The sequence below is a fragment of the Lonchura striata genome, chromosome 1 (genome assembly GCF_050655825.1).
Source record: "Lonchura striata isolate lonStrDom1 chromosome 1, ASM5065582v1, whole genome shotgun sequence".
NCBI lineage: Eukaryota > Metazoa > Chordata > Aves > Passeriformes > Estrildidae > Lonchura > Lonchura striata.
This window is the reverse complement of record NC_140703.1, coordinates 63,372,663-63,396,549: the sequence shown is the minus strand read 5'-3', so window position 1 is coordinate 63,396,549 and position 23,887 is coordinate 63,372,663. Positions and strand designations below refer to the sequence as shown.

The 23,887-nt window shown below is 38.3% G+C and overlaps 1 protein-coding gene and 1 long non-coding RNA gene across 15 annotated transcripts in view; one reads left to right on the top strand and one right to left on the bottom strand.

Moving 5' to 3' along the window:
* The window catches only part of LOC146768698 (uncharacterized), a 94,878-nt gene extending 92,887 nt beyond the window's left edge, over positions 1–1,991 (top strand). For all 5 annotated transcript variants that reach the window (XR_014954690.1, XR_014954687.1, XR_014954685.1 and 2 more), the window contains one exon: positions 1,750–1,991. This is a non-coding gene — a long non-coding RNA (uncharacterized LOC146768698). The remainder of the gene's footprint in view (positions 1–1,749) is intronic.
* A 4,103-nt stretch (positions 1,992–6,094) lies between these two features.
* The window catches only part of LOC144245908 (uncharacterized), a 135,057-nt gene continuing 117,264 nt past the window's right edge, over positions 6,095–23,887 (bottom strand). For 4 of the 10 annotated variants that reach the window (XR_014954676.1, XR_014954675.1, XR_014954668.1 and 1 more), the window contains one exon: positions 6,095–14,457. Coding sequence is in view for 2 of the 10 variants with exons in the window: in XM_085577608.1 (XP_085433734.1) it covers positions 10,246–10,403; positions 14,351–14,457 (265 nt within the window). In the remaining 8 variants the exon portion in view is untranslated. Of the gene's footprint in view, positions 14,458–16,745; positions 23,600–23,887 lie in introns of those variants that run through there. The other 6 variants (XM_085577604.1, XR_014954669.1, XR_014954671.1 and 3 more) reach the window with 6 other exon arrangements.

Genomic DNA, 23,887 nt, shown 5'->3' with positions numbered 1-23,887 from the left:
TACATATCCTTCTTATCCTCTCTATGTTGTTCTTTTGCCCTTTGCTTCTCACTTACCCATCTGGCACAGCACTTGGACCAATGGCTTCCTACAGCTTCGATAAACAAACAAGGCAGAATTTTTCTCAGTGTTTTCTCTGTGTCAGTAGACTAGGAAGTGAAAGTGCCTTTTTTAACTGGTAATGAGTGCTGAACCAGATCTGATCTTGTCAAATACACCACTAATATGATGCATTTCACACAGAACTGACTGAAGGTTCACATCTTCCTTCCTTCCTTCCTTCCTTCCTTCCTTCCTTCCTTCCTTCCTTCCTTCCTTCCTTCCTTCCTTCCTTCCTTCCTTCCTTCCTTCCTTCCTTCCTTCCTTCCTTCCTTCCTTCCTTCCTTCCTTCCCTGAATGATAGTAAGACCATTAAAATTTTTGGTTTGTGACCTGGAAATTCAGATAAGCCACCAACTCACAAAGGAAAAATGTCTTCCTGACCATGTGACTGCTGAAAATTTTTAATAAAAAGCAACGTCATGCTGAACATACTGAAGCTGTGATGATGGTGGTGGTTGGAAAGGAATTTGGGTAGGTTGCTTTCTTCATAACAGGCAGCTTAAAAACCCTGGATACTTGTGTGGTGTACAATCACAGATTATGAAATTTTACATCTCCATCCATCCTGACATGTTTTAAATAAATTTTAGGATCTATCAAATGGTAGTCTTTGATGGAAATCTAGAAAGGTATTTTCATGCAAGTTAGGTAACATAGGAGCCCTTGAAAAGATAATGCAAAGTTTCTGACAGTTCTAGAGTGTTCTGGAGCAGAACTAACAAACAGACACTTCTGTTGTCCTCCTGAGGTTTCCCTACCTCTCCAAAGACCCCAAAGGGAAATCAGGAAGGCTGCATTCCTAAGTCAGGTGCCTGAACTTGGTGGCCCACTGCTAGGGACAGCTTTTCCCTTATTTTCTCTGAGAAGTCAACAGCTTGGGAGCAGTGCATGATGAAGCAAACTAAAGAGCAAGAGAGCAGCATGTTGATGTATTTAAATGGGAAAGAGGAAAAGCATGGATGTTTTTTGTAGCTCAAGAGCTGGAAAAATCTCAGGCAGTGAAGAGGAGAAGCTAGACAAAGCATTTTCAGCCTTCTGGTAGTTTCAGGGTAAAATGACTGCTCTTAAGATGTTGTGTTCTAATATCTAGGTTCATTAAACAGATTAACATATGAACATAACCTAAGGATGTGAACATAACCTAAGGGTGATGATGTGAATATGCAAATTGTTGCTGGCTGCCTACAAGGCATCAGGGTTAGGATCTGTGGAAATCTGAACTTCCAACAAGGAACTCAGTTTAAGGGTCTGGAACTGTGTGTGACTTCGTATTGGTTTGGAAACATGTATAATATTATTCTCAGATTTATCTGCAAAACCACAGGTAGCATAAGCAAAGTCTTATCCAAGAAAACTCATTGTAGGGGTCACCTTATACCCACAAAGTTATCAGCTAAACTACTAGATGATCTGAAAGAATAAGGTCATACAGAGCTCCTGGGAGCTGACTAACCTTTAACTTGTCATGAAGAATAACTCTTCTTTATTTAGTTGTTCTTTCTTAGATTATCCTACCTTTAAAATCCACTGCCTTCTCAGTTTTGTTCTGCAGTGCAAAAATAGCAGTGGTTACTGATTTGCAGCCAATGTGATTTTTTATGTTTGGATTTTTTTTGCGCATCTCATAATGCTTTTTGTGAATTTCAGAATTCCAGAATTAGGAGGGCAAAAGGAAGAGGAAATTTCACCTGGACAGCAGCATCAGAAAGCACACAAAAAAATACTGGGGAAAAAAGGTTGTACTGACAATTGTCTAAAAACAAATTTGCAGCTAATCTACAGGAGTCTGAGGTTACTGGAGTGCTGGAGATAATAGAGTTGAGCGTTTTCACAAGAGGAAGATCTATTACTTTTTGTAGATGAATTTGAATAAACTTTGATGAGTTAAATATGAGTTTGAATCAACTTTTTAGATGAGTTTGAATAAGCTATTTAACTTTGCTAACACTAGAGACTGCGTAGTCTCTACTCCTGCAAAACCAAAATATTTTGGAAGAATTCTTTGGTTGACTTCTCAAAAATCCACTTATTAAAAAAAAAAAAAAGAGTTTTTCCTTGATTTTGGAAGCAAGTTTATATTAATCAGTAAGTACTGTCAAAAATGCAGAGTTTGATTTTCACAGCTAGACATCAGAAGCACAGAAGAAAAAAGAGTGGATGCATGGAGACCATCCTTTCCAGAACGAGAGGTAGATGTGGACCATGGATTCAAAGCAAATAATTCTTGCAGTGTTCTACTAGATTCTTCTAAGTGAGATTGAAAACAGCATATTATTTGACAAAATGTCAAAGGAAATACAGAACTGGAATGCATGACATTTGGATATTTCTTCTAGAACTGTAATTTTCAATTTAATTTCTAACAGAATTCATTGCAAATATAGGACAGAATAACTTCCATCATGCAAAATTTAGAACTTTAAAGTCTAAGGAACTGTTTGAACCCGGAGACACTGAAGATGTTTAAATCTTTTACTGATTATAGTAGCTTCAATAACAGACAAGCAAAACATGACTTTCCTCGTAAAAGGTACATGGGAATAGGTTAGAATCAACAATATATAATTCCTTGATAAATATAATGCAAAAAGTGTAATGGAGTAGATTAAAAAAAAATAATTTTGACCAAGTAAAATCTTTTTTGAGGTTCTTCTAAAGTGTTCTGCTCTTCTTTACACTTTCCTCTATTATTTTCAACAGGGTAGAACATAGCTGTCATGCAACACAAAAGAAGTGGGTTAATAACAGCAATTACACAGAATGTTTGAAATAGCAGCATAGGCAATGCTCATCTCATTGTTTCCAAAGTGTACTATATGTGCCTTACTTGTGGTAGAGCTCAGATCTGTCCTCTGACATAGGCAGGAAGTAGGACTAAGCTTTGTGAAGAATCAGCCAAGTGTGCAAAGAAAGTAGGACTTACAATTATCTTCAAAATAATACATTCCTATGAATCTTTTTTGTTTGTTTACACAGCAAAGGTGCTTAAAATACAGGATCTTATTCATCCAGTTCCTGGAAATACAGAGCAGTGGAAAGCATTATTGTATGTTCTTAGAAGTGTTGCTGAAATCAATGAGTACAGTCTGGTTCAGAGCTGACATTTCCTGTTTTTTAACTGGAAAATATGCCTTCACAAGCTCTTCTCATTAGATGTTTCTTTGCTGGCATACAGAAAAGTAGTTTCTGCTTTTTTTTTTCTCTCTCTTTCCTTCTGATTTAAGTTTAATTCACTGTCCAATGTCCAACACAGACCTCTAAATCTCTTTGCTCTGACATGTAGAGCAGCAAAATCATTTGGTACCCTATACATTCTGAGGCCATTGTGGATCTCCTGTGTCCAGTAGCAGTAACATGTTTCCTCAGAGTTCAAGCTGTATTCCAGCTGGTTGGCAAACTCTGTGTCTAAAACTATTTAGGCAAATAAATAGCAATAATTATATTAATATTACTGTACTGTGGATCAAAGTATTGAGTGCTGTAGACCAGCAAACCTCTAGTAATGCCAAATGAGGAAAATTACGCTAATTTATTCCTTAAGCTTTAGGCTGTATTTAAAATTATGACAAACTCTGACACACATTAGCTATTTCCCTATGGTATATACCATGTAGTACTCTATTCATGCAGCAATGATTTCTGAGCTATATCATTGCTCATCATTCAGTGGATTTTACCCATAACATAAGAGAATTAATTTTATTCAGAATATTCTCTACATTAGCAATTCTATCTTGTTCATCACAAAATATTGCCTATGGAGGAACACTACAAGAAAATGGAACTATCATTGATACTTTTGCTAAGCCTACAACAATATTTGAGTAACTAACACAGGCTAATGAAATCTATTTGGCCAAAACACCAGAAATGAGTCAATACCTGTCCTTAAAGAATTCCACAGGGGAAACATTATGGGTTAGTTTTTCTCCATATGTCCCTGCATTGTCTGTGTAGATCATACCGTTTCTTTTTTTTAGGAAAATTGTTTTATAAGACACCTGACTTTTACGTGCAAGCTACTGGTATTGGAACTCATTATCTGTCCTCTTTGGTAAAGAAAGAAATGATTCTTATATTTAGACATTATCGAACAGGGATGTAAAAGTGGAGCTGGATCATCTCAGGCGGAGTGTTGGAGTGTCCCTTGTCCCATGTCTTGCATTGCCATTCGTCAATTGCCAGTCGAGTTACCCTTAGGAATGCATTTTCCAGTACCCAGCATGCAGATCTGGAAATACCATACAAGGGCCACTTGGGAGGCATCCAGGCATCTAGAGATGGGACCCAGAGGGATTGCAGGGACAGCTACACCACACTGCAACTTCTGCCTAGGATGTACCCAAGTTCCTTTTCCAGGGAAAAGAGGGTGCAGGAAGGTACGGCTGGTTGTTTCTCAGATCTCTGCTACTCAGCTGGGGCTGACATTTGCACTGATGAGGCTGCACTAATGGCAGCACAGTCCCCGAGACTGGAAGAACCAGCTTTAGAGGGTTAATTTGCAGGATGTGATATCCCTGCCTTTGACAGAATAGCCTGCCCTTACACTCAGTGGAAGAGAAGGCATCTCCAGAGAGTGAGACATCTGACCTATTTCTTATGTACGCTCTTGGCACCCAGTTAGAGGGTAGTTCAAAGCACCCATTTTGGCTTCAGCCTAAGGGCGTTGCAAAGCTACTGTGGGTGGCCAAACCTTTTTGAGTACAAGCAGCAATGTGAAGTCCTTGGCCCTCTGTTGTTGAGGGCAAGTTTCTTTTTTTACTCCCAGCCTGCTTCCTCCAAACCAAGATCAATGTACAAAAGGGAAAAATTGGGACAGAGCAACATCTCCAACTCAAACTACCGTGTTTTTAAAGAATTCAGGTGATAACAGAAGGTACTCTTGGCAGATTATATTATTGTACTAGACTGGTTCGTGGTTTGATTTTTTGTAGGGCTGTTTGGTTGGTTTTTTTAATAGCACACAATCGTATTAGCATTGAGTACCTTAAATGTAATCTACAAGGCACAAAATCAGTAGTAAAACTGACTGGTTGTAAAATTAAGTTAGCTTGAATGTTCTTTGGCAGGAAAGTTTTGTAAAATGTAACATTTTTGTTACTAGAAAACTCAATATCAACACAGAGGCAAATAATTATTTAATAGGCATTTAAACATTTAAGAATCCATGAGCTAGTTCCATCTTTGGTAGGATCAGTAAAATCACTTGTATTGCTTACAGCTTCCTCCACGCAGCAATTCACATGAAATACTCAGCAATGGAGCAGTTCTTCAGTGTGTCTGGTTTTAAATAATCCTATTTCACCTGCCTGGCCAGGCAAATAAGTAGGAAAACAGAGGAAAGTAATTGAACAGTAAGAGTAATGACACTGTAATTTAGAGAAGTTAAAAGATAGTGGAAAGAATGGCAATAAAAACAAATACTGAATGCATACATATCTATAGAGTTGTATGGAAAAACAGTGCTGTGAAATGATGCTGCTGCTGTCCTGGGCTCTCCAGTGAGGCAAGGGATGAAATTCTACCTGGAGCTGAGTGATGTTCCTCTGCCTTAATTAGTATTCTTCTTTGGTACAGAAATGTACTATGTAAAGAAAATATATTTTCTTATGGTCTTCACCTGATGTTTCCAAACCTCACTCTATCTTATGTCATTTTCATTATCAATTATGTGATAGCTGGTAGGGAAATGTAAGTCTATCCCTTACAATAAAAGGGAAGTAAAAGCTTGTTACCAGTAAAAGCTGTCTCTTTAAAAGACATTACAGCTCTGAGATTTCCCTTGGCAACTGTTGAGGCAGGCTGCCTAGTGGTATCCACACTCCTGGGTGAGGGTTGTGGGATGCCTGTGTGGTGCACAGGAGCCATGCAGAGAGGACATCTAAGCTGGTAAGAGGTGCTATGGCACTAATGTCACTGTTGTCTCTCAGGATCAGATGTGCTGATGTTCCTGCTGGAAAGAGGTGTGTGTTTCTCTCTCTCTCTCTTTTTATTTATTTATTTATTTATTTATTTATTTATTTATAACTGAATTTACAGCTTCACAAAACACAAGAGTGAGTTTCTAAATATCATTATTTAAAGTGCTGAAATTCCCAGGTGAAACCCCACCAAACCAAATGTCTTGCATGGCGTCCCTAAAGGACTTTCTTTCCTTTCCTCCTCCTCCCCAGCCCAGAAACAAGGGATAATCATTCTCAGCACACACAGGAGAACCAAGCAGCACCCACCAAATACAGCCTCATATTTGAAGCAGGTTCAGATAATTTCAGATGGAGAGGGGAAGTGAACCCAAGACCAGCACAGCCTCAGAAGTTGCATTGACCAAGAAATAATCAGATACATTAGCAGGAAGTGAGAAAGAAGTCTGACTTTTTCTAGAGCAAAGAAGCTGCTGCACTCTTCATAGTTGCACTCCAAAGACACCAACTGATTTGAGTCCAGGTGGAAGGTGGAATATGTGTAGGAGTGTGTGTGTGTCCTTATCAGAGACACAATTATGTAGCTTCTTAGCACTGTCTTGAGGAGTTTCTGCTCATCCCAAAAAGAGATGTCTAAATGTAACATGACCTTTAAAACTGAGAAAGTCCAGGCAATAACTAAGAAAATTGGAGTTTAATTAGCACTCAGATTAGACATATACTATTTTCCTATGTCATTTTGTGCTCTGATCTATACTAGATTTAAGGACAGTTGGCTTTTCTCCATTTAAAAGTTATTTTCTGAAATATGAATGTATGCATATATATGTACAAACACACACACACACACACACACACACACACACACACACACGCACACATATTTCTTGGCACACTGAAAGTTTTGTACTCCCATTTCAAATTTTCCCTCAAGTATCCCTGCTTCTTGGTAGCCAAAATCTAGCAACTGTGACCCATGAAATATTATCCCTTTCTCTACATCTTCAGTTGCCCTATTTAAGATGCACAGATGCAGATGCAAAGACAGCTGTTATTTTGTTCCCAAAACATTGGAATCTGTTGTGGAAAAATACTGCACAAACTTCTCTCATTGCTACTTTGATGCTGTACTTTCTGCTTAATCTTTCCTGTCGAAATACTTAAAATTAGAAGTACTTGTTTTTTTCTCATTATATATAAGAAAACTTTAAATTCCCACTACTGCTTAAGAGATTCCTTTTTATGGACTACATACATTTTTAGCACAGTGTAACATACTGATGCCACAAGTTATTTAGTTAAAACATTGAATGTAGGGAAAACAATATAGGCTCTGTTCTATTGCATCAAACTCTAGGATCTGAGACACATTTCTCCTGATCTCTCTGTAGACAGAGAATGTGGAAAATATGTTCCCAGAGTGATGGATTTCCTCCTAAAGCCAAAATTAGTCTTGGAGATGCCTACAATTCATCATGGACAGCCTCAAAGTCTGGGATCTGGTACCCTCAGTTAGGTGTCTTGCATTAGAGGGAGAAACTTGGATTTCAGGTGCCCCTGCTACTTGCTGGTCCAGACAGTGTCCCATGTGACCGTGGTATCTCATTAAAACAGATGATCAGTGGCTTGCTTGCAGACCTAGAGCCTTTGCCCATTTTTCTGTTAGCTATGCTACTGTAAACATAACAATAAATGGAAATAAACAAATAAATACAGGAACACAGCAGAATTTCTCCCTGTTGGACAGCTAGCCAAATTTTGTTCTGACTGGTGTTAATACAAACAACTTGTTTCTATTGACAGAAATTGCTCTTGATTCAGCTTGATATAATTATAAAAGGATCTGTACTGTTCTCCAGGGTCTATTCAGACTCAGACATTTCAAAGAAATCAAGAGTTTCCATTATCATTTTTATATAATTTACAACATGATATGCTATGTCAATCTAATGAAACACTGCACCAGTGTAGTAGTGGGTAATAACATGACAAAACAATTTCTTACATAGTGCTACAAATGACTGATTACTCTTAATTTTTGGATGTAAAATTATAAAAAAGACAAGCGTCTAAAATTTTGCTAGGAAATCAGATAGAAACTGACAGGTATGATTATTTTATATTCTTGAAAGGAACACAAATCTCCAAAGTGGAGAGCTCTATATACAGAAGAGAGGACTTAAAAAGAAAATAATGAAGAAATCTTCTTTTTAACCTAGTATCAGTTGATGTCCTGCAATTATCCTCTACCCATTGGAATCTGTGAATGTTGCAGCCTGCTTATAGACAGTTCTGTTGTTGTATTCATATTTAAGCATACATTTTTTTATATAGCAGAGGTAAGGTGTGAGATCTGACTCCAAAGCCAAGTGTTGATGCTGGTGTGTGCAGAAACATAAGCATCACAAAAAAAAAACCAAACCAAAAACCCACTGCTGGTTTTTCCAACAAATATTCAGACTGTTTGAAGATACAGGGCTCAGATCCAGAAAAGCTGGATACAATCCTTCAGACTCCTGCATATTCTTGGGAAACTTTGCCCAGAACAGAGGTATGTCAGTTTTAGGGCATAATTTTAAGGATCACTACAAAATGTAGGCACTTAAGCTGTCTATAAAATTCATCCATGCAGTGTAGTACATTTACAGCAAGAGCCAGTGTTGTTTGCATAGAAAAAAGCCAGGCATAATGTTTTTGTGACCTTCCAAATGTTTGTCTAAAATGGATATATAAACCCTCCCTCCTTAGGCCTTCTGGGTCTCCTGCTATGGAGGAAATTGATAATGTAGGTATTTACTTAAAGAAAAAACCTCCTGGTATTTTGGGTACACACCAAGGTGTTAAGCTAGGAGCAAAGAGCATCACCTAACAGAGATGTGCTCAGTGTCTGGGGCAGCAGTCACAGGCAACTTGTGCCAGAATCTCTTCTTAGAAATGGTTGTTTCCATTCCATTTTTGATGGTTAAATTCAGCAGACATCTGAGATTTGAGTCCCCCTGAAGTTTGGGTGTCCTGATGTACAGCAATGCCAACACAAAATAATTGTTCATTTCAGTTCTGCTCTTCAGTAGGGAGAGTTAAAAACCAGCATAGGAAGGCTTTTGTTAACTTTAAAATACTTATTTTATTCATAGCAACAAAGGCCAATGAAAAGTGTGGTGACAGCCTGGAAACCATGTGGTGTTTTTCTTGCTAGAGTAGGTGGAAGACAAAGGTTAGGCTGGGCTATGACACTCTCTCTTGAGTGCTGCAGCAGTAGTTCCTGTGCTCCATCACTATTTGTTTATTTTAGCACCTAAAAGAAGACCAGAACAGACTTCAAGAATATTTCTTCTACAACAAGAAAGGGAACATGCAGCAAAACTGCAACCTTCTTCTAATATATGTTTATATAGTCATGTACTGTATTTCATATGCAAGAAAGGAGAAAAAGACCTCCTGGAAGGGAAACTTTTGTTTAGTAATTTCAATACAAAAGAAGACATACTTCAGGGTGTCCAGGACACTTGTAGAGATCTAGCACATATTACAAGTGCCACTGGAGAGCTGGGCCATTCTGCAGGAACAGCTGTAGAGGATACAAAGGAATGTACCAAAAAGCACCAAAAAGATAAATTGTCCTCTCCTGGTCACCATCATCCAGCAATTTCTTCTTCAGCGATAATCAAAACCAGATTGCTCTGTCTGAGTTCTGTGACCTGCAAAAGGGCTTTCTGAGAAAAGAGTCCAAAATATGTCAGTACTGAGGGCTGGGGAGCAGCCATTCAAGGGTATCCTTAGCAAGATTTCCTGCAATTCAACTCTTCAGAAATAGTAGAAATGCTATGTCAATGACACTTAAGTGTCATTCAGACTTTTTCATACCTTGCTTAGTGTGTTGCAGGGCTGGAGGATGGTTCATTATACAGTGCTCTGTGAGATACCTGCTCACATAGTAATGTTGAATTCATACTGAGCTCCTGAAATCTTGGCATTTCCCACTGCGTTTACACTAGCCACCCATCAAGAGAACTAATTAAAGGGAAAATATAGCTTATGCCAATCATTTATTTTTCTATAACACCCCTAGGCTTATACCAGTAATTTATTTTTGTTTAATACCCCTAGGCATAAAATTCCTAATGTCCTTTTCTCTCATTAAAATCCAATCAACTAAAGGTATTTTTTATTAAGTAGCCCATTAAATAACTTACAAAAATTTTAGAACACAAGAATTTGAAGGCTATGGCCTGTTGGAAATATTTGCCAGCAGTGTACCTGGAGAAAGAAGAGGTATGTGTATCTTCAACTCACAGGAGAGATATTTGTGAAAATAGCCTCCAGAAAGGATGGTTGGTGTTTCGAAGCCTCGGTACCTGCTGTTCAATCCCACCATGCATCCTTGACATTGATGTTTGCAGCGTTGGAAGAAGAAAGTGAAAACAAATGACCAAAGCAATGACAAGGAGGAGAAACACATTAAAAAAGTGAGAACAAGAAAACAAGCTAAAATGAGCCTTTGCTGATACCAGGTACAGGGGCAAAGTAATTGTTTCAGGAAATGCTCCTGTCAGAAAAACTCTTTGCCACAAAGGAAAGGACAGTGGGAGGGCAACTCCAGCACTGGCTGAAATATTTGCATTCTTACTTGTAAAATACTCTCATAGAAATAGTTTTCATTTAAACTGAAATCCTGCTGTGGAAATGTGCAATACATTATCAGCTGGAAGCTGTTGTAGGACTTGGCTTGCCGCTGATGACACATCATCTCAGTGCTTCTAAGAGGTCTATTGTCACTAGTGTGGCCACAGAGTGAAGAGGACAGACACGCTGAGACACATTTCCTATGCCTCCCCCCAAACCTATTCCCGTAAATGACAATCTGTTTCCTTAAATCCCATTTGAAGCATTGATTGGAATCTAAAAAGAATTTTAATTTTTTTCAAAGAGATCTAAATATTTTTTCTGTAAAAATGAGGATTTTCATTTTGCTTGTGGTATCAAAGACACTCTTGTTCTAGACTGGGTGAGTTTGCTTTTCCTTCATGCAGGTAATTTTTCAGAACATTAAGGGCTTCTGACTGGTTTAGCTGGCATGTGGTGGCATTGATGGAGATGTCACCTGGAACTCCAGTTCTTGGGTTGCCTTTCAATAAGCAGCACATAAAGCTGGTGCTGGCTCGCCCAGGAAGGAAAATACAGCTGGACCAAAATGCCTGTCTGTGAAGCCACACGTGCCAGGCAGCCTGACAAACAAGGTCCATTATTAAAACCAGAAAAATCCATGGAGATAGGGCTTGTCCCACTCACAGGACATCATGTCTAACTAGCTGTACTTCCAGAGAAACCTCCCTAAGGATGAACAACTTCCCAGAGACAGGCACCCCTCTCTCAGATATGTTGCTGGGCATCTGGCGCTTCAGTAGGAGCAGATGGTCAAATGACACTCGGAACCTTCTCTCACTCCAGATTATGAGCATGGAGAAAAAGAAAGGAGGAAAGTTCAATTTTGCTTTTATTAGATTTTTTTTTTTTTTTAGCCATGTTTTTAAAGGCAAGAGCCTTAGAGCAAAAGAGGGAATGAGTCACAGAAATAGCTCCTCATTAAACTAATGACAAGATATAAAAACACAGGGACCTCATTTGGCCAATGTTCCTATTGCCCACAATACTAAGCTATAAGAAATCAACCCAGAAAAAAAGTCATGTAGTGTGTCTCGGACTGGGTGTTCAATTAACCTTAAAGTGGAAATGCTAACATTTGATTTAAAAAAAAGTTATGCATTTGCATCAGGTGCCCTGTAGGTGGATAGGGTAAAAAAGAAGTGAAATCAAGTCTCATGGTCTGCAGTTTGCACCTTTTCATGTATATGCACTGGGTAGTAGCACCTAATTTGAAGTACATTTCCAAAGGCAAGGAGTTTGTCGCTGTTTTCATTCCTCTCTTTTTTAATACCAAGTCAATTACACAGGCACCTCCCTGGGTTATGGTAGGTGCTGAACACTTCTGAAAAATACCCTCTCAGTAAAAGCCATTATTTGCCAGCCTGACTCCATAAAAATCAACCTGCCAAAAAAAAAAAAAATGAATTCTGAAGGGCCCCGTGCTAAATCCTTGTCTCCAAAGAATACTCCCTGTTCAGTATAGAAGCATATATGAATGATCCTCATCCAAAGAGATTAAAAAGGAAATAAGATGTTAATCTGCAGAAAAGATCTTATTGCAAAACTGTTCTAGGTCTACAGTGTCAGCCACAGATTGCAGGGAGAATAAGATCTTTGGAACTGAGAAAATAATACTTGAAATTGTTTTTAGAATTGCAAGCACTTCACAGTGTTCAAAGCAGACTCATTTTCAGCAGTGTTTCCTAGTTAATATTTACAAGCTTTTCAAATTGAAAACTTTAATTGAAAGGAATTAAAGCAGCTAGCATTACTTTGAAACATTTTGGTAACATTTTATTTTAGATGTGGACTTGCAGTTCCTGGTATGCTTGACAAAACTTTAGGCATTACAGTATAAATGGCAACTAGTTTTAAAGCAAATATTTGAAGAACAAATTTTTCTAGCAACAATTGTATGTAATTGGGTAAGATCTCAGTCCTCTCAGTCTGATAATTTTAAATGTTGGAGCAATTCATGTGGAAGCCAGCTCTGGTAAAAGCATCTTGCTACAACATATCTTTTTGTCTCATAAATGCCTTAAAACCAGCTGAAGCTCCTTCAGCTCCATGGTTAATGTAAAGGAAATGAGGAAAAATGTTCCATTCATTTCCTCCTTGTGTAAAGGCCAAGGTTTAACAGACAAAGAAGAATTTAGAATTTTACCTATTTTTGTAACAGGCAATCAGGGGAGCTCACCGATACAAGGAATCTTAACAACAGAAAACAAAAAGAACAGAATTTGAAAAGCACCAAAATCTGTCAGGAAATTTAAGGCTGACAGAAAAACTGCCCAACAGATTAAATTACTCAAATATGTGGTCTGTCCATTAAATTTATCCACTATGAAATGGACAGCATTTCTATACGATAACACATGACAGCTGAGTAATCATTTACTCCTGGCATTGCTCAGTGTGCAGTTGAAGCACAAGTAGAAAAATTATTTTTTCACTGAGTAGCCTTTGCTAATAAACAAGGCATTATCCTGGCAATGAAAAAATTAATTGCAAAGAGTTGAAGCTGGGTGGGGGGCTGGGTAAGGGGCTGCCAATAGACTGTAATGGAGATATTTTTGAGCCTGCATTTATAAGTAATTCTCTCTACTGTTTTTTTGAGAGAGATGTTTCAAAAGTAGCAGCTAAAAATAAAAGGACATCATTATTATCAAACACCATCAAGCTGACAGACACTTCTGTATTAAGATGCAAATAAAATCTTCATGTCATGGATGACGACTCCTGTTATTTTCAGTTCTTTGCCAAACTTGAATGTTTTAGGCCAACAGTTTTCACAAGAAGAAAATGCCTTAGTTTGAGCATGTTTGTTTCAGCTCTCTGTAATGCCATTTGGCCTTTTCAAAGGGAGGGATTAAGGAAAAGTAATCTCTTGTTTTTCTCATCGCAAGTTTTACAATGCTTTTTAACTAAAAGTTCCTGGCATTGCCACACGACATGTCCCAGATGACATTCATCTCTACTGACTTGGTACCAAAGCTATTCTTTGTGCAATCCTCGTGCAAGTTCATTGCCATCTTGGCTTCAGTTCCAGCCAAGGCTGATGTGTTCAACACCTTCTTTGCCCCTGTCTTCACAGTATGTATCTCCCGGACCTCTGTGCTTAGTGGAAGGCTTAAAGTGGCAGAGGGAACAGCAATGCAGATCAGTTGGAGGCTATTTGAGAGAACATGAGCAATAAAAGTCTTTTCTTTACTGTATTTGAAAGACTGTGCAAAATAGGGGAAGTCTTTGACACCTGAAATATTGCATCTTCTTACCAGAGAGGAAGTCTGCATCAAAATACAGACATGCAATGTTGTACAAACAGTCAAAAGTCTGGTATTTTCTAAGTGTGTTTGCCATTACACTCATCACCTTTTTATGATATTGTCTTTGTAGTTTGGATTAGTAAAATCTTGCAGCAAGCATTGTGCTTTACTTAACTCTCAGAAAGGCATCCAAGTGAATAGGGAATCTGCATGGAAAGAAGTCTGATATGCTATCAGCTGAAATTGAAACAGCAGTAAAGTTCAAATAGTGGTGTTAGAAAAGGTGAACATATTCTAAAGGAATTTTAGTTTCATGTGGTTTAATATGAAATAAATTTTTTGAAAGAAATTATGCTATTATTGCTAAAAGCCCACAACTTTGCTCTCTTAAATACTAGGAGAAAAAAGAATGTTTACCTCCTTTCCCCAGGCTCAAATTCTTCATAGCAGTACAGACCCTCTTCCCCAAAGGAAAGGGGGTTGACCATCTGGTATAATTCCAAAGGACATGAGACAGGCCAATGCTGAAGAATAAAAAACCACCACAGCCCATTATACAGTGGGAAAGAACAGAAAGGTGGATCTGGAGAAAATAAATGTGGAAAACTGCCCTGAAGGCCTACATGTGATTAATCCCAATTTCACAACTGTCTGAATTTTAAGTTTGAGAATACATTTCAACACTTTCTAAATCTGGACTTTGTCAACCAAAAGATCTGATCTATGCAATAGTTTATTCACAAGAGACAAAAAGAATTGGTGCTATGCAATGAGTAATGCAGTTACTCACTGTTCTTATTATCCGGCGTCCCAAACAGGAGAAAGTATGAAAATAATTGATGAAAATCAAGCCCTTTTGTATGCAAATATCAAGTCAATTGTTGAAAAATAAATTTATGATTAATAACTGCAAATACAGCAGGTAGGTTGAGAAGAATAACTTACAATTCTGAATTTTCGTAGCAGTGAAAACATCAAAGACACTGAGAAAATCTTTCTTCTACTAGTAAACTGACTTAAAAATAAATGACTGATAGAGGTTGAATTGAATAATAATTGCAATTAAGTAGTCTAATATGACTAAAGACAATATGTTCTTCAACAGAAGAATTACCTACTTATGCAGTATTGTGAAAAGACAATTTAGATACAAAAGCTGTTTCTCAACATCAGTAATTTTTATCGAAGTAGAAAAAGTCCCTAAGCTCAAAATGGTACTAATAATTATATGTTCCTCTAAAGGAATTCCACACACATTACCATTTAAAATACATCAAGCTTTTAAATTCTGGACATGTTACTTAGTGTGAATTTGTAGATGAACTGAAAAAAACCCCACGATGTTAAACATGTTCTTGATTATTCATTATATTTTCTTAGTGCTCTTGCTAAATGTAATGGCCTAGTTTGAAACAATTTGTTCACAAGCCTTATACCTAACCTCCCTTTATTTATGAATTTTTTTTCTTCATTCACAGAAGCTGGGATTGGAAATCTCCAGAAGTGGCTTGACAAAAAAAAAAAACAAAAAACAAAAAACAAAAAAAACAAAACAAAACAAAAAAAAAGACAACCAAAACTGTGCTACAAAATATACCAGTTTTGTGTGTCTCTATACTGAATCATTACATTGACTCCTTAGTCAAAATATATCTAATGGATTTGCAGGCCTGATATGGCTCTGTGTTGAAACTTAATTCCACGTCTCGTATGGGTTTTAAGAAGAAAAAGTACAACCAAAGTAATTATTCAAACCTCTGTGATGTAGTGTATAAGGAAAATAGGCCAGTACCATAACTGAATTTTACATTAAACTGGCCTGGTGTAAATCCCACCAGCATAATTACAGAGAGGCCAGAAGATCACCAAGTGAGGCAGTTCATCACTCAACACTCATTCATCACCATATTTGAATCCTGCAATAAACCATTTTCTTGTTATATAGGGCCAGAAGCTATTTTATAATTTTATTGGTTTTAGAATATTTCAGATTCCTCTATCAAACTGGGACAAAACCCAAGAATCTCAAAGAGAGCAAAATTCAATAAACAACCTCCCTCCCCAACAAATATAGATTTAGAGTAGTTGAAATGCTTACTTTTACCTGCTGATCTTTTTCATTAAAAAAAAAAAAATGTTTTCATTGTAATTACATTTCAGAAGGAACACATTTCTGAAATGAAAAAGCAGAGCACTTCTTTTTGAAGATACTGGAACAAGATATTAAATAAATATCAAATTTTTTTACTTGGAATAAAATACTGAAAGTAATACTTAGTCATAAAAAAAGTATGGTTTTGACAAATTGGCATTTTTATACTAAAAAAAGTAAAAATCTGTCTTGCAAATCACTTTCAGGTCTATACACCTCCAGGATGCATTGCAATGAGCTGATTCTTATGTGATTGTGTACATGCATTAGAAACAAATTCAGCCGTGGGCTAACAAACAGATGACCTCCTATTATCTTTGGACTTTTAAATGTAAAAATAAACAAAATTAAGACCATCAAAAGGATATCTCATACTGTGATATTCATTTCAGGGAGCTTTGAAAATGTTTTTCTTCTTGTTTCTGGAATACTACAAGATGACTACCAGAATATGTCCTTTGTTAAATAGATTCATTTCCTACACTATGTCTATTACTTTTTTGATATATATTCAATTACACATCTATTACTATGTGTGCATCCATTAAGGAGGATGATACCACAACTCGAAGAACTATAAACTGAGAGCTCAATAAGCCTACTAAGTACCTGCAAATATAATTTGTAAGTATAATGAGTTAATTTTTTCTCCATACTTACAGCTTCATGCCCCCAGTAATTGCAGTGCTCAACTGGAAATGGGAGCTGCATGTGGCCCCGTATCCCAGCAGGTCACAGCAGATTGTGCAAGTGCCTGGGTTGGTTATGTCAGAGTGAGCTGGCCTCTGCTTCCCTGTGCTTTGTGGTAAAACATTGAACATCTGACCCAAACAGCAGCTGGGTTGTTCTTGAACAGGAAATCTGGGGCAAAAAATCAGCTAATTTTCTACCCTTCTCACTTTGGAACTCCAGGAAAGAGGTCAAAATATGCCAAACAAAATGTTAAGGCACTCCAAATGTAACGTTGATGGGGTGGTTTCACAGTGACTACTGAGCTCTGGTGCATCCTGGGGCAGACTCTCAAACTTGGCAGGTATGGAAAGGAGCTGGCATAAGGCAATCTGTGCCCAGGACACCCTGTCCTCCCTTGAGCCACAGAGTACTTGGCTCTTTGCCATTCTTTTTCTATACATGCAGTTTACTCAATTCAACTGCACAGGAAGATTGGATGTCATTGGCCATAGCACTCTTATTTTCCTCTTTCTGCTGATGGAAATTTCTTATCAGTCTAATGCACAAAATGGCAGGCAGGGCAGCATGCTCTCAGAGCTGGCAAGCTGGAGGAGCTGAGGATGTCTTGTCATATGTCATTTTGGACAAGGGAGAAATGGCACAAAGCAGCATGGTTAAAAGGCAATTTTCACACAAAGGACTCAGGAAAGGAAACCTGGCTGACAACAAATGGATTGGAGGTCGGAGGGAACACCAGTCAGTCACCACAGACACATATTTTCCATGGAAATACAGCTGAAGAGGAGGAGGGGATGGAGGACCAGAGTTTGCTGACAGGGGAGCAGATGGCTAAGGCAGTGAAAGGGCAGTGCCACCCAGCCAGCAACAGTAAAATTTGCGAGGTAATTTTAGAGTATGCCCTCATATTTACTTGTCCCAGTCATGTGATAAAATAAGAATAAACTTCTTTATAAGTGATGCTTTGTTGTCATGTATTTATTTGCTTATACAGGTACATTTATAGTTCCATAAATATTGTTCTGTGACTTGTGATAAAAATGTATAATATGTGTCAAAGCAAGAGGTGAATGATAATTTAAAGCCACTAAATCTTTTCTGTTGAGTTTTCATTTGGAACAGATTTCTTGTCATTATCATTGTTATTATTACTTTATATTGTACAGTGTTATTATATCTATATGACTGTGATGCACAGAACTTCTGTGATGACAGAACTTGTCACAGAATAAGACTATGTCCTTTTACCCCACAGAAGGTCACTATTTAAATTTAAGACAAAGATTATCAACAACATCAGAGCGATGAAGAGTCTTCTCCAAGGAAACATGTTCTAATTGACAAGATGGGAGGGAATTTCAGATTGCCAAAAAAGAGAGGCTTTTACACAGCTTTTTATAGATATTAGGTAAAGAACAATTAGAAGTATTCTGAACAACAGCAAGATAAAGTAGATGTTTATGGCATTATGTCCACAGCAAGGAAGAGAATGGAAGAAAGTTATCACAAATGCGTTCAGAATTTAGCAAGCAGGATATTTGAAACAGTGGAGCAATCAAAGAAAACAGTGGTCTTTAAAGAATTGAATGAGAGGTGACAGGCAGAGTATGGCCTGGCCATGACGGACTTTGAAAATAGACACATCACTTAAAATAAGTGGGATAAGAGAAACAATACAAGACATGGAAAGTAATAAATAAGGGAACACTCTGAACAGGTAAGGAGAAAATTGTGCTTATCAAAGCTGGATAAAAAAACATGTTGCAACAAGACAAGCTGGTAATGAGAGCTTTAAAAGAGATTTAGCCATGTGGATGGAGATTGCAAGCATGAAATTGATGCAATTGAAGTTCAGAATGTCAGGGGATGCAGAGAAGATACAGATGCAGTTGATGATCAGGCTAAGGACCCAGAAATGGGTATACTACCTGAAGGAATTAATAATAGAAGGGAGTGATAAATTACTCTGGTGAAATATGTGAAAGCTGCATGTCCATGAGGAGGTGTCAGAGAAACAGGCTGAGATTTTAGTGTGTATCAATAGAAGAAGGCTGGTAAAAGACATGGGCTTTCTTGTTGGAGACTGAAGTAAGATCCAAGGGAATACAGTCAGACCAACCAGAAGAAGACAATATTTTTGGAGGAATAAGTAATGTAAAAGATAACAACAAGTTAAGAAAGACACTCCTGTGGCAAAAATGCGAAGATCCTTTGTGAGAAGCCACTGAGTAAGAGCTTAAGGACATGGTGTAAAAAAGACTGAAACCACCTCCACAAGACGATACAACCAAAATTTAGGAGTAAAGCTCTTTCCAAGGGGCAGGGCAAGAGAGTGTTGAGATGAATGTAATGGGAAGTTTTCTGCATGTTGAGAAAAGATGTCCAGGGAAGTGTGTGAGAAGAAAGGATACATGTAAATGAAAGGCTAAGAAAAGTCCTGGGGTCTCCAGTAAGGACTTGGCAGGAGAAGTGAATTTTAGCACTGTCGTAGGTATTCTATTCCACCTCAGTGACTTATTACTCATGGGTTTGTGAGCTGCTTAACTTGATCAGTTTCCCTTCTTCAGAGCAGAAAGAATCATAAAAGTTTTTTAAAAAGTGAATCGAGGGTTTTGCTAACTCTCGTTCTCATTCAAAGTCAAAGGGCAGTCAAAGGAAGATGACTGTAGAGAATCATAGAACCAGTATATTTGATTGCTTGTCACAATTTAAAGGTCAGTCATGAAGCTGGATTGTCAGAAGATTAGATCCTGTACAGGAGAAACTGAAATGATAAAATTACTTTCTTAACTCTACACAATGGAAATGACAGCTCACTCCAAAGTGAGCTGAGTCCCATCATTTTGCTGTTGGCTTAATAAAAAATTCTTTCTTGGAGAAAAAAAATAAGAGGGCATGGATCAATAATTATGGCTCCAAAATCATATAAAGGCATAGGTGTCTTGCTCTTGATGACCAAGTGATGCAATGATAAAATCAGTGGGTGGTATACTACTGGTTTCCGAAAAAAGATATCTTCTATGATTTAAGACGTCTGCATTTTACCAGATGATCTAGTAGATAGAGAGAACCAAACAGTACTAATTAATCTCTTTCAAGTTGGGTTGAGTTTCCACTCCATGATAACCTCTGTATCACCATCTCTTTGGTCCTTGACCATATGGAAGACTGATGAAATAGTACATCACATCTTTTTAACTGCTTTGAAGCCAGGACAGAAACAGAAAGATTCAAAGGGAATTGGAAGACGAAATACTAGATAAGGTCAAATTTTTAGATGTCTGAATTACAGGAGTTGTATAATACACTTTTGTGTGTGAATCCCTTACCTAAACATGAATATGTTTTGCTATTTGAAATGCCTTAAGTACAAGTCTATCACTTCACTGTTGGCAATGAGGGCATGGGCTTCCCTTAGGTATGGTGCAACATTTGCCAGTCCTGATGGAGGTCTCTGATGTTCTGTGATAAGCCTGTGAACCCTCAAAAGTCTCCAGGGCATATGTGTGGACAACTGAGCAGAGCCCCTTCTGTCTGCAGGAGGGGAATATGGAACTTTCATTGTGGGACAAAAAAACCCCAAACCATATTTTGAAATTAGATTTTTTTATTTCTCTATTCATTTTCTCCTCTGTCTTTTTCTAGAAAGAAATTGGAGGAGATTTTTTTTTTTTTATAATGTGCTGTGCTGCTTTACTCTGAAATAAAATGGTCATCAGGATTCAGAGTTAATGGCTAAACCAGAGCATGTTGTTTGTTACCTCAATGCAGTTTTATTCTCACATTTTAGACACCTGGATGGCACTTCTGAAATGTGCATTATCCTCAGACTGGCCCATTCACTGGGTACTTCTCTAGTAGTGCCTTTTCCTGTTGTTTGATCATAAAACAAGCCTACACAGACACTCATCTTACAAATGATTATTTTGGAGCAGAAGAATTAAATTGATGGCTTGGATTCCTTTTTTCTCCAACCACAAATATCTATGGCAGAGATATTTATTTCTGAATTAATTACATTAGACTCCATTTGTGCTCACCGGGGAGAAATAAGGACACAATTAATTTGACCTATTTTGCTCTAATCTCATTTGAGTAAGATAAATTTTATCCTAGAGGTGCTTATTAAGGGAGCTTATGGTGACAAGAGCAGATGTAAATGCCCCTGCTCTGGATATCTTAAAGTGTCACACTTTAAATGTGCAAATAGATCTGCCTGTAGCCAGATTCCAGAGATTCATTAGATGATTGGTAAGATCTGATTAACTTCTGTCCTCCCCTTATGCCTCCCTATGGCATGTCTGGCTCAGCAGAGGGGACATAGGTGGGCAGAGGGTACAGTACGCACAGTCAGGGACAGCTGCTGAAGGAAGGTAAACCTGCAGGTGACCATGTCCCTGATCACAAAGGGTTTGGTTAACATGGGAAGGATTCTCGCCGTTCACTCCCACAGTTCCTACAAATCCAATGGGAAGTGCTGTCCCCTCATGGGTGGCAATGAATGTGTCTGGGACAGTGAGGTAATGGAAGGCCTCTGGTTTGTGAGAGAAAAGAAAGGAAGCAGGCATTCCTAATGCAGATCTGATGACTGTGAGAAACCCACTCCAGAATACCCTAAGTCTCTCCCAAGATCCTTCCCCTTTCACTGGACATGCTGGAGATGCCTCTCCCAATCTCCTGGTTCCAACAGGGCAGCAGAAGTAATCACCCTTCACTGTTTTTTTTCCTTAATCAATTACCATTTGTGCCTACAAGACAAAATTAACAATTCCAGATGCCAGTGGATGCAAGCTGGAGAACGTGATGAGCACATTAAACCTGTTAGACCCAAGCTGGAAACAGAGAATTTAGGCAGACTTAGGAGATTTCTGCCTCACATGGAATACAGATATTAGTGATTTTGGTCTCCTTTGTGTGTCTTTCCTCCTTTTGTATTTGCAGGCCTTCTTACTAAAAGAACACAAGAGAAAACCTTTATGGAAGTACTTGTCTGGAGCATAAGGAAACACTTTGGGAAAAAATTGGGCTTTAGAGACCTGCATTTGTCATGGAATTGCCCAGGGAACAGCACATTAATTGAAGTAAATTTAAGTAAAGTGTACACTCTCAGTGGTGTATCTGTATAGATACAGAAGTGACTAGTACTTAATTACTTAAAGTATTTAAAAGGGAGCTGCTAACAATGAGAAAATGCCCCTGTGATCAAGCTCTTTCCACTCTGAGATAAGCCAAGCCAACAGGGAAAAGCATTCCTATGTAATATTTTTGCACTCCATCACCTATATCTATCAATCAGAGATTTCAGATTAATTTCTTCAAATTCACGCTTAGCTTAGGGCCTGCTTTGTTTCCAGCTGAATCAGTCCCCTGCACTGGGTCACTGTTGATGCTCAGGAGCAGGGCAAGAACAAGAGCTGGGTTTCAGCTGAGAAGGGGAGATATTTTCTTTTTGGCAACTCCTGATTGGCAGGGTTAATTAAACTGTTAATTAAGGACAGGATGGGCTGCCCTTCACAACCCCTGCCATGCTTTTATAAGTATGCATCCCTGAAACTGCCCACTAGCCTGTGATTTGCAGGAGTACCTGTTCTGGTGGGTGGGAATTGATTGGGACAGGGAGCACAGGAAGAGCATGGCAAATGTGTGGATATTAGCCCAGAGCCATAGAACCTCTAGGCTGGAAAAGACCCTTAAAATCATTGATTCCAACCATTAAAAATGGTGTTTCAAACCAGGTTTGCTTATACCATAATTAAAAATATTATTAAAGATTAAAAAACCCTCATATTCCAAATGCAGTTAGTGTGGCTATTCCCATTTATAATTTTCCATTTTTCTCATTATTTTAAAAATAATGGTCCAAGTGTTAACAAAGTAAGCAGAAGTTTGTTTATCCTCCACTTCCCAAGGCTCTCATTGACTCCTAGTCCTACTCTAATCTTCTCTCTTTCTCTCCCAAGTTGCTTAATGTGTTAGCAGCAAAATGTGCAGACACCACTGTGAATGTTTCCCAGGCCAACCTGGAGGTTTACATGCACAGGGGAGTTTTGTGGGCTGCAGACTGCCATGCTGTAACAACGTTGGAGATTAAAATAAATTTACTTATAAAATGTTAGAAATTGTATACGTTACAGTTTGATTTTACAGTTTGCTTACAGCTTAGTATGAGTGAGCCTTGATCAAAACTTAACATAGATGAACTTTAAATAAATTTGGGTTTTTTGCATGAACAGCTGAGCAGGACTGTAAACAGAGAAAGATGGATATCTCTAGATAAAGGCTGAGACACTGGAGCACCTCAAGGCTGGCCCAGGCTGGAAGATAAGAACAATTAATGGGTTGCCCATGTGGACATGGAGAAATAATCCAATGAGGTGTCAGAAGACCCAAGACCATACATCTTCATTGGTCCAAGAGGCACATGCAGGGCACAAAAATAGCATATGAAGATTGGGGGCACAGACAGTATAAAGGCCCAGATGTTCCCTTGTTTGGGATCCCTCTCCAAGGACAAACACCTTGAGGTAATTAAACCAACTCACAAAATCTAGGGGCTGACCTCTTCCTTAACAACCAGAGTACTCTGAGTAGGAAGATGACTAGAGGTAAAATTAGAGAAAAAATGGGAAGTTATGTTCTAAAAGAAGTTTTAAAAGTACAGAAATTATAGGATGAAATGCAGTTCCTGCACCCTGGCTGGAATGAAGCTGGCATGCTCAAAACCTCTTCCACAATGACTCCCCACACTCACAGTGTGCAACCTTAAGCACATAAGGGGGATGAAATGGTTGTGGAGAGGAATGGAGTGAAGACACAGCTGCCAGGCTGTGCTGAACTCCTTGCAGGAAAGGGAACTTGATGGTACCAAGTAGTTGATAAACTACAGAGCAGCTGTCAGCCAAGGGTGTAGGAGAAGATGCCTTGCTGCTGAACCAGCAACTCTGGTGAAATCACTCTTCTTGGATGAACTTGGCTCATTATAATCTAATTGAAACCCCAACACACACCTCCATCTCAAAGTTACTCACCTCGAGATACAACCGCCCCTCACTGGGCAGGCACTCCATACTTTATTGACTATTTCTCTAAGAGCAAAGTGAGAGAATTTTACA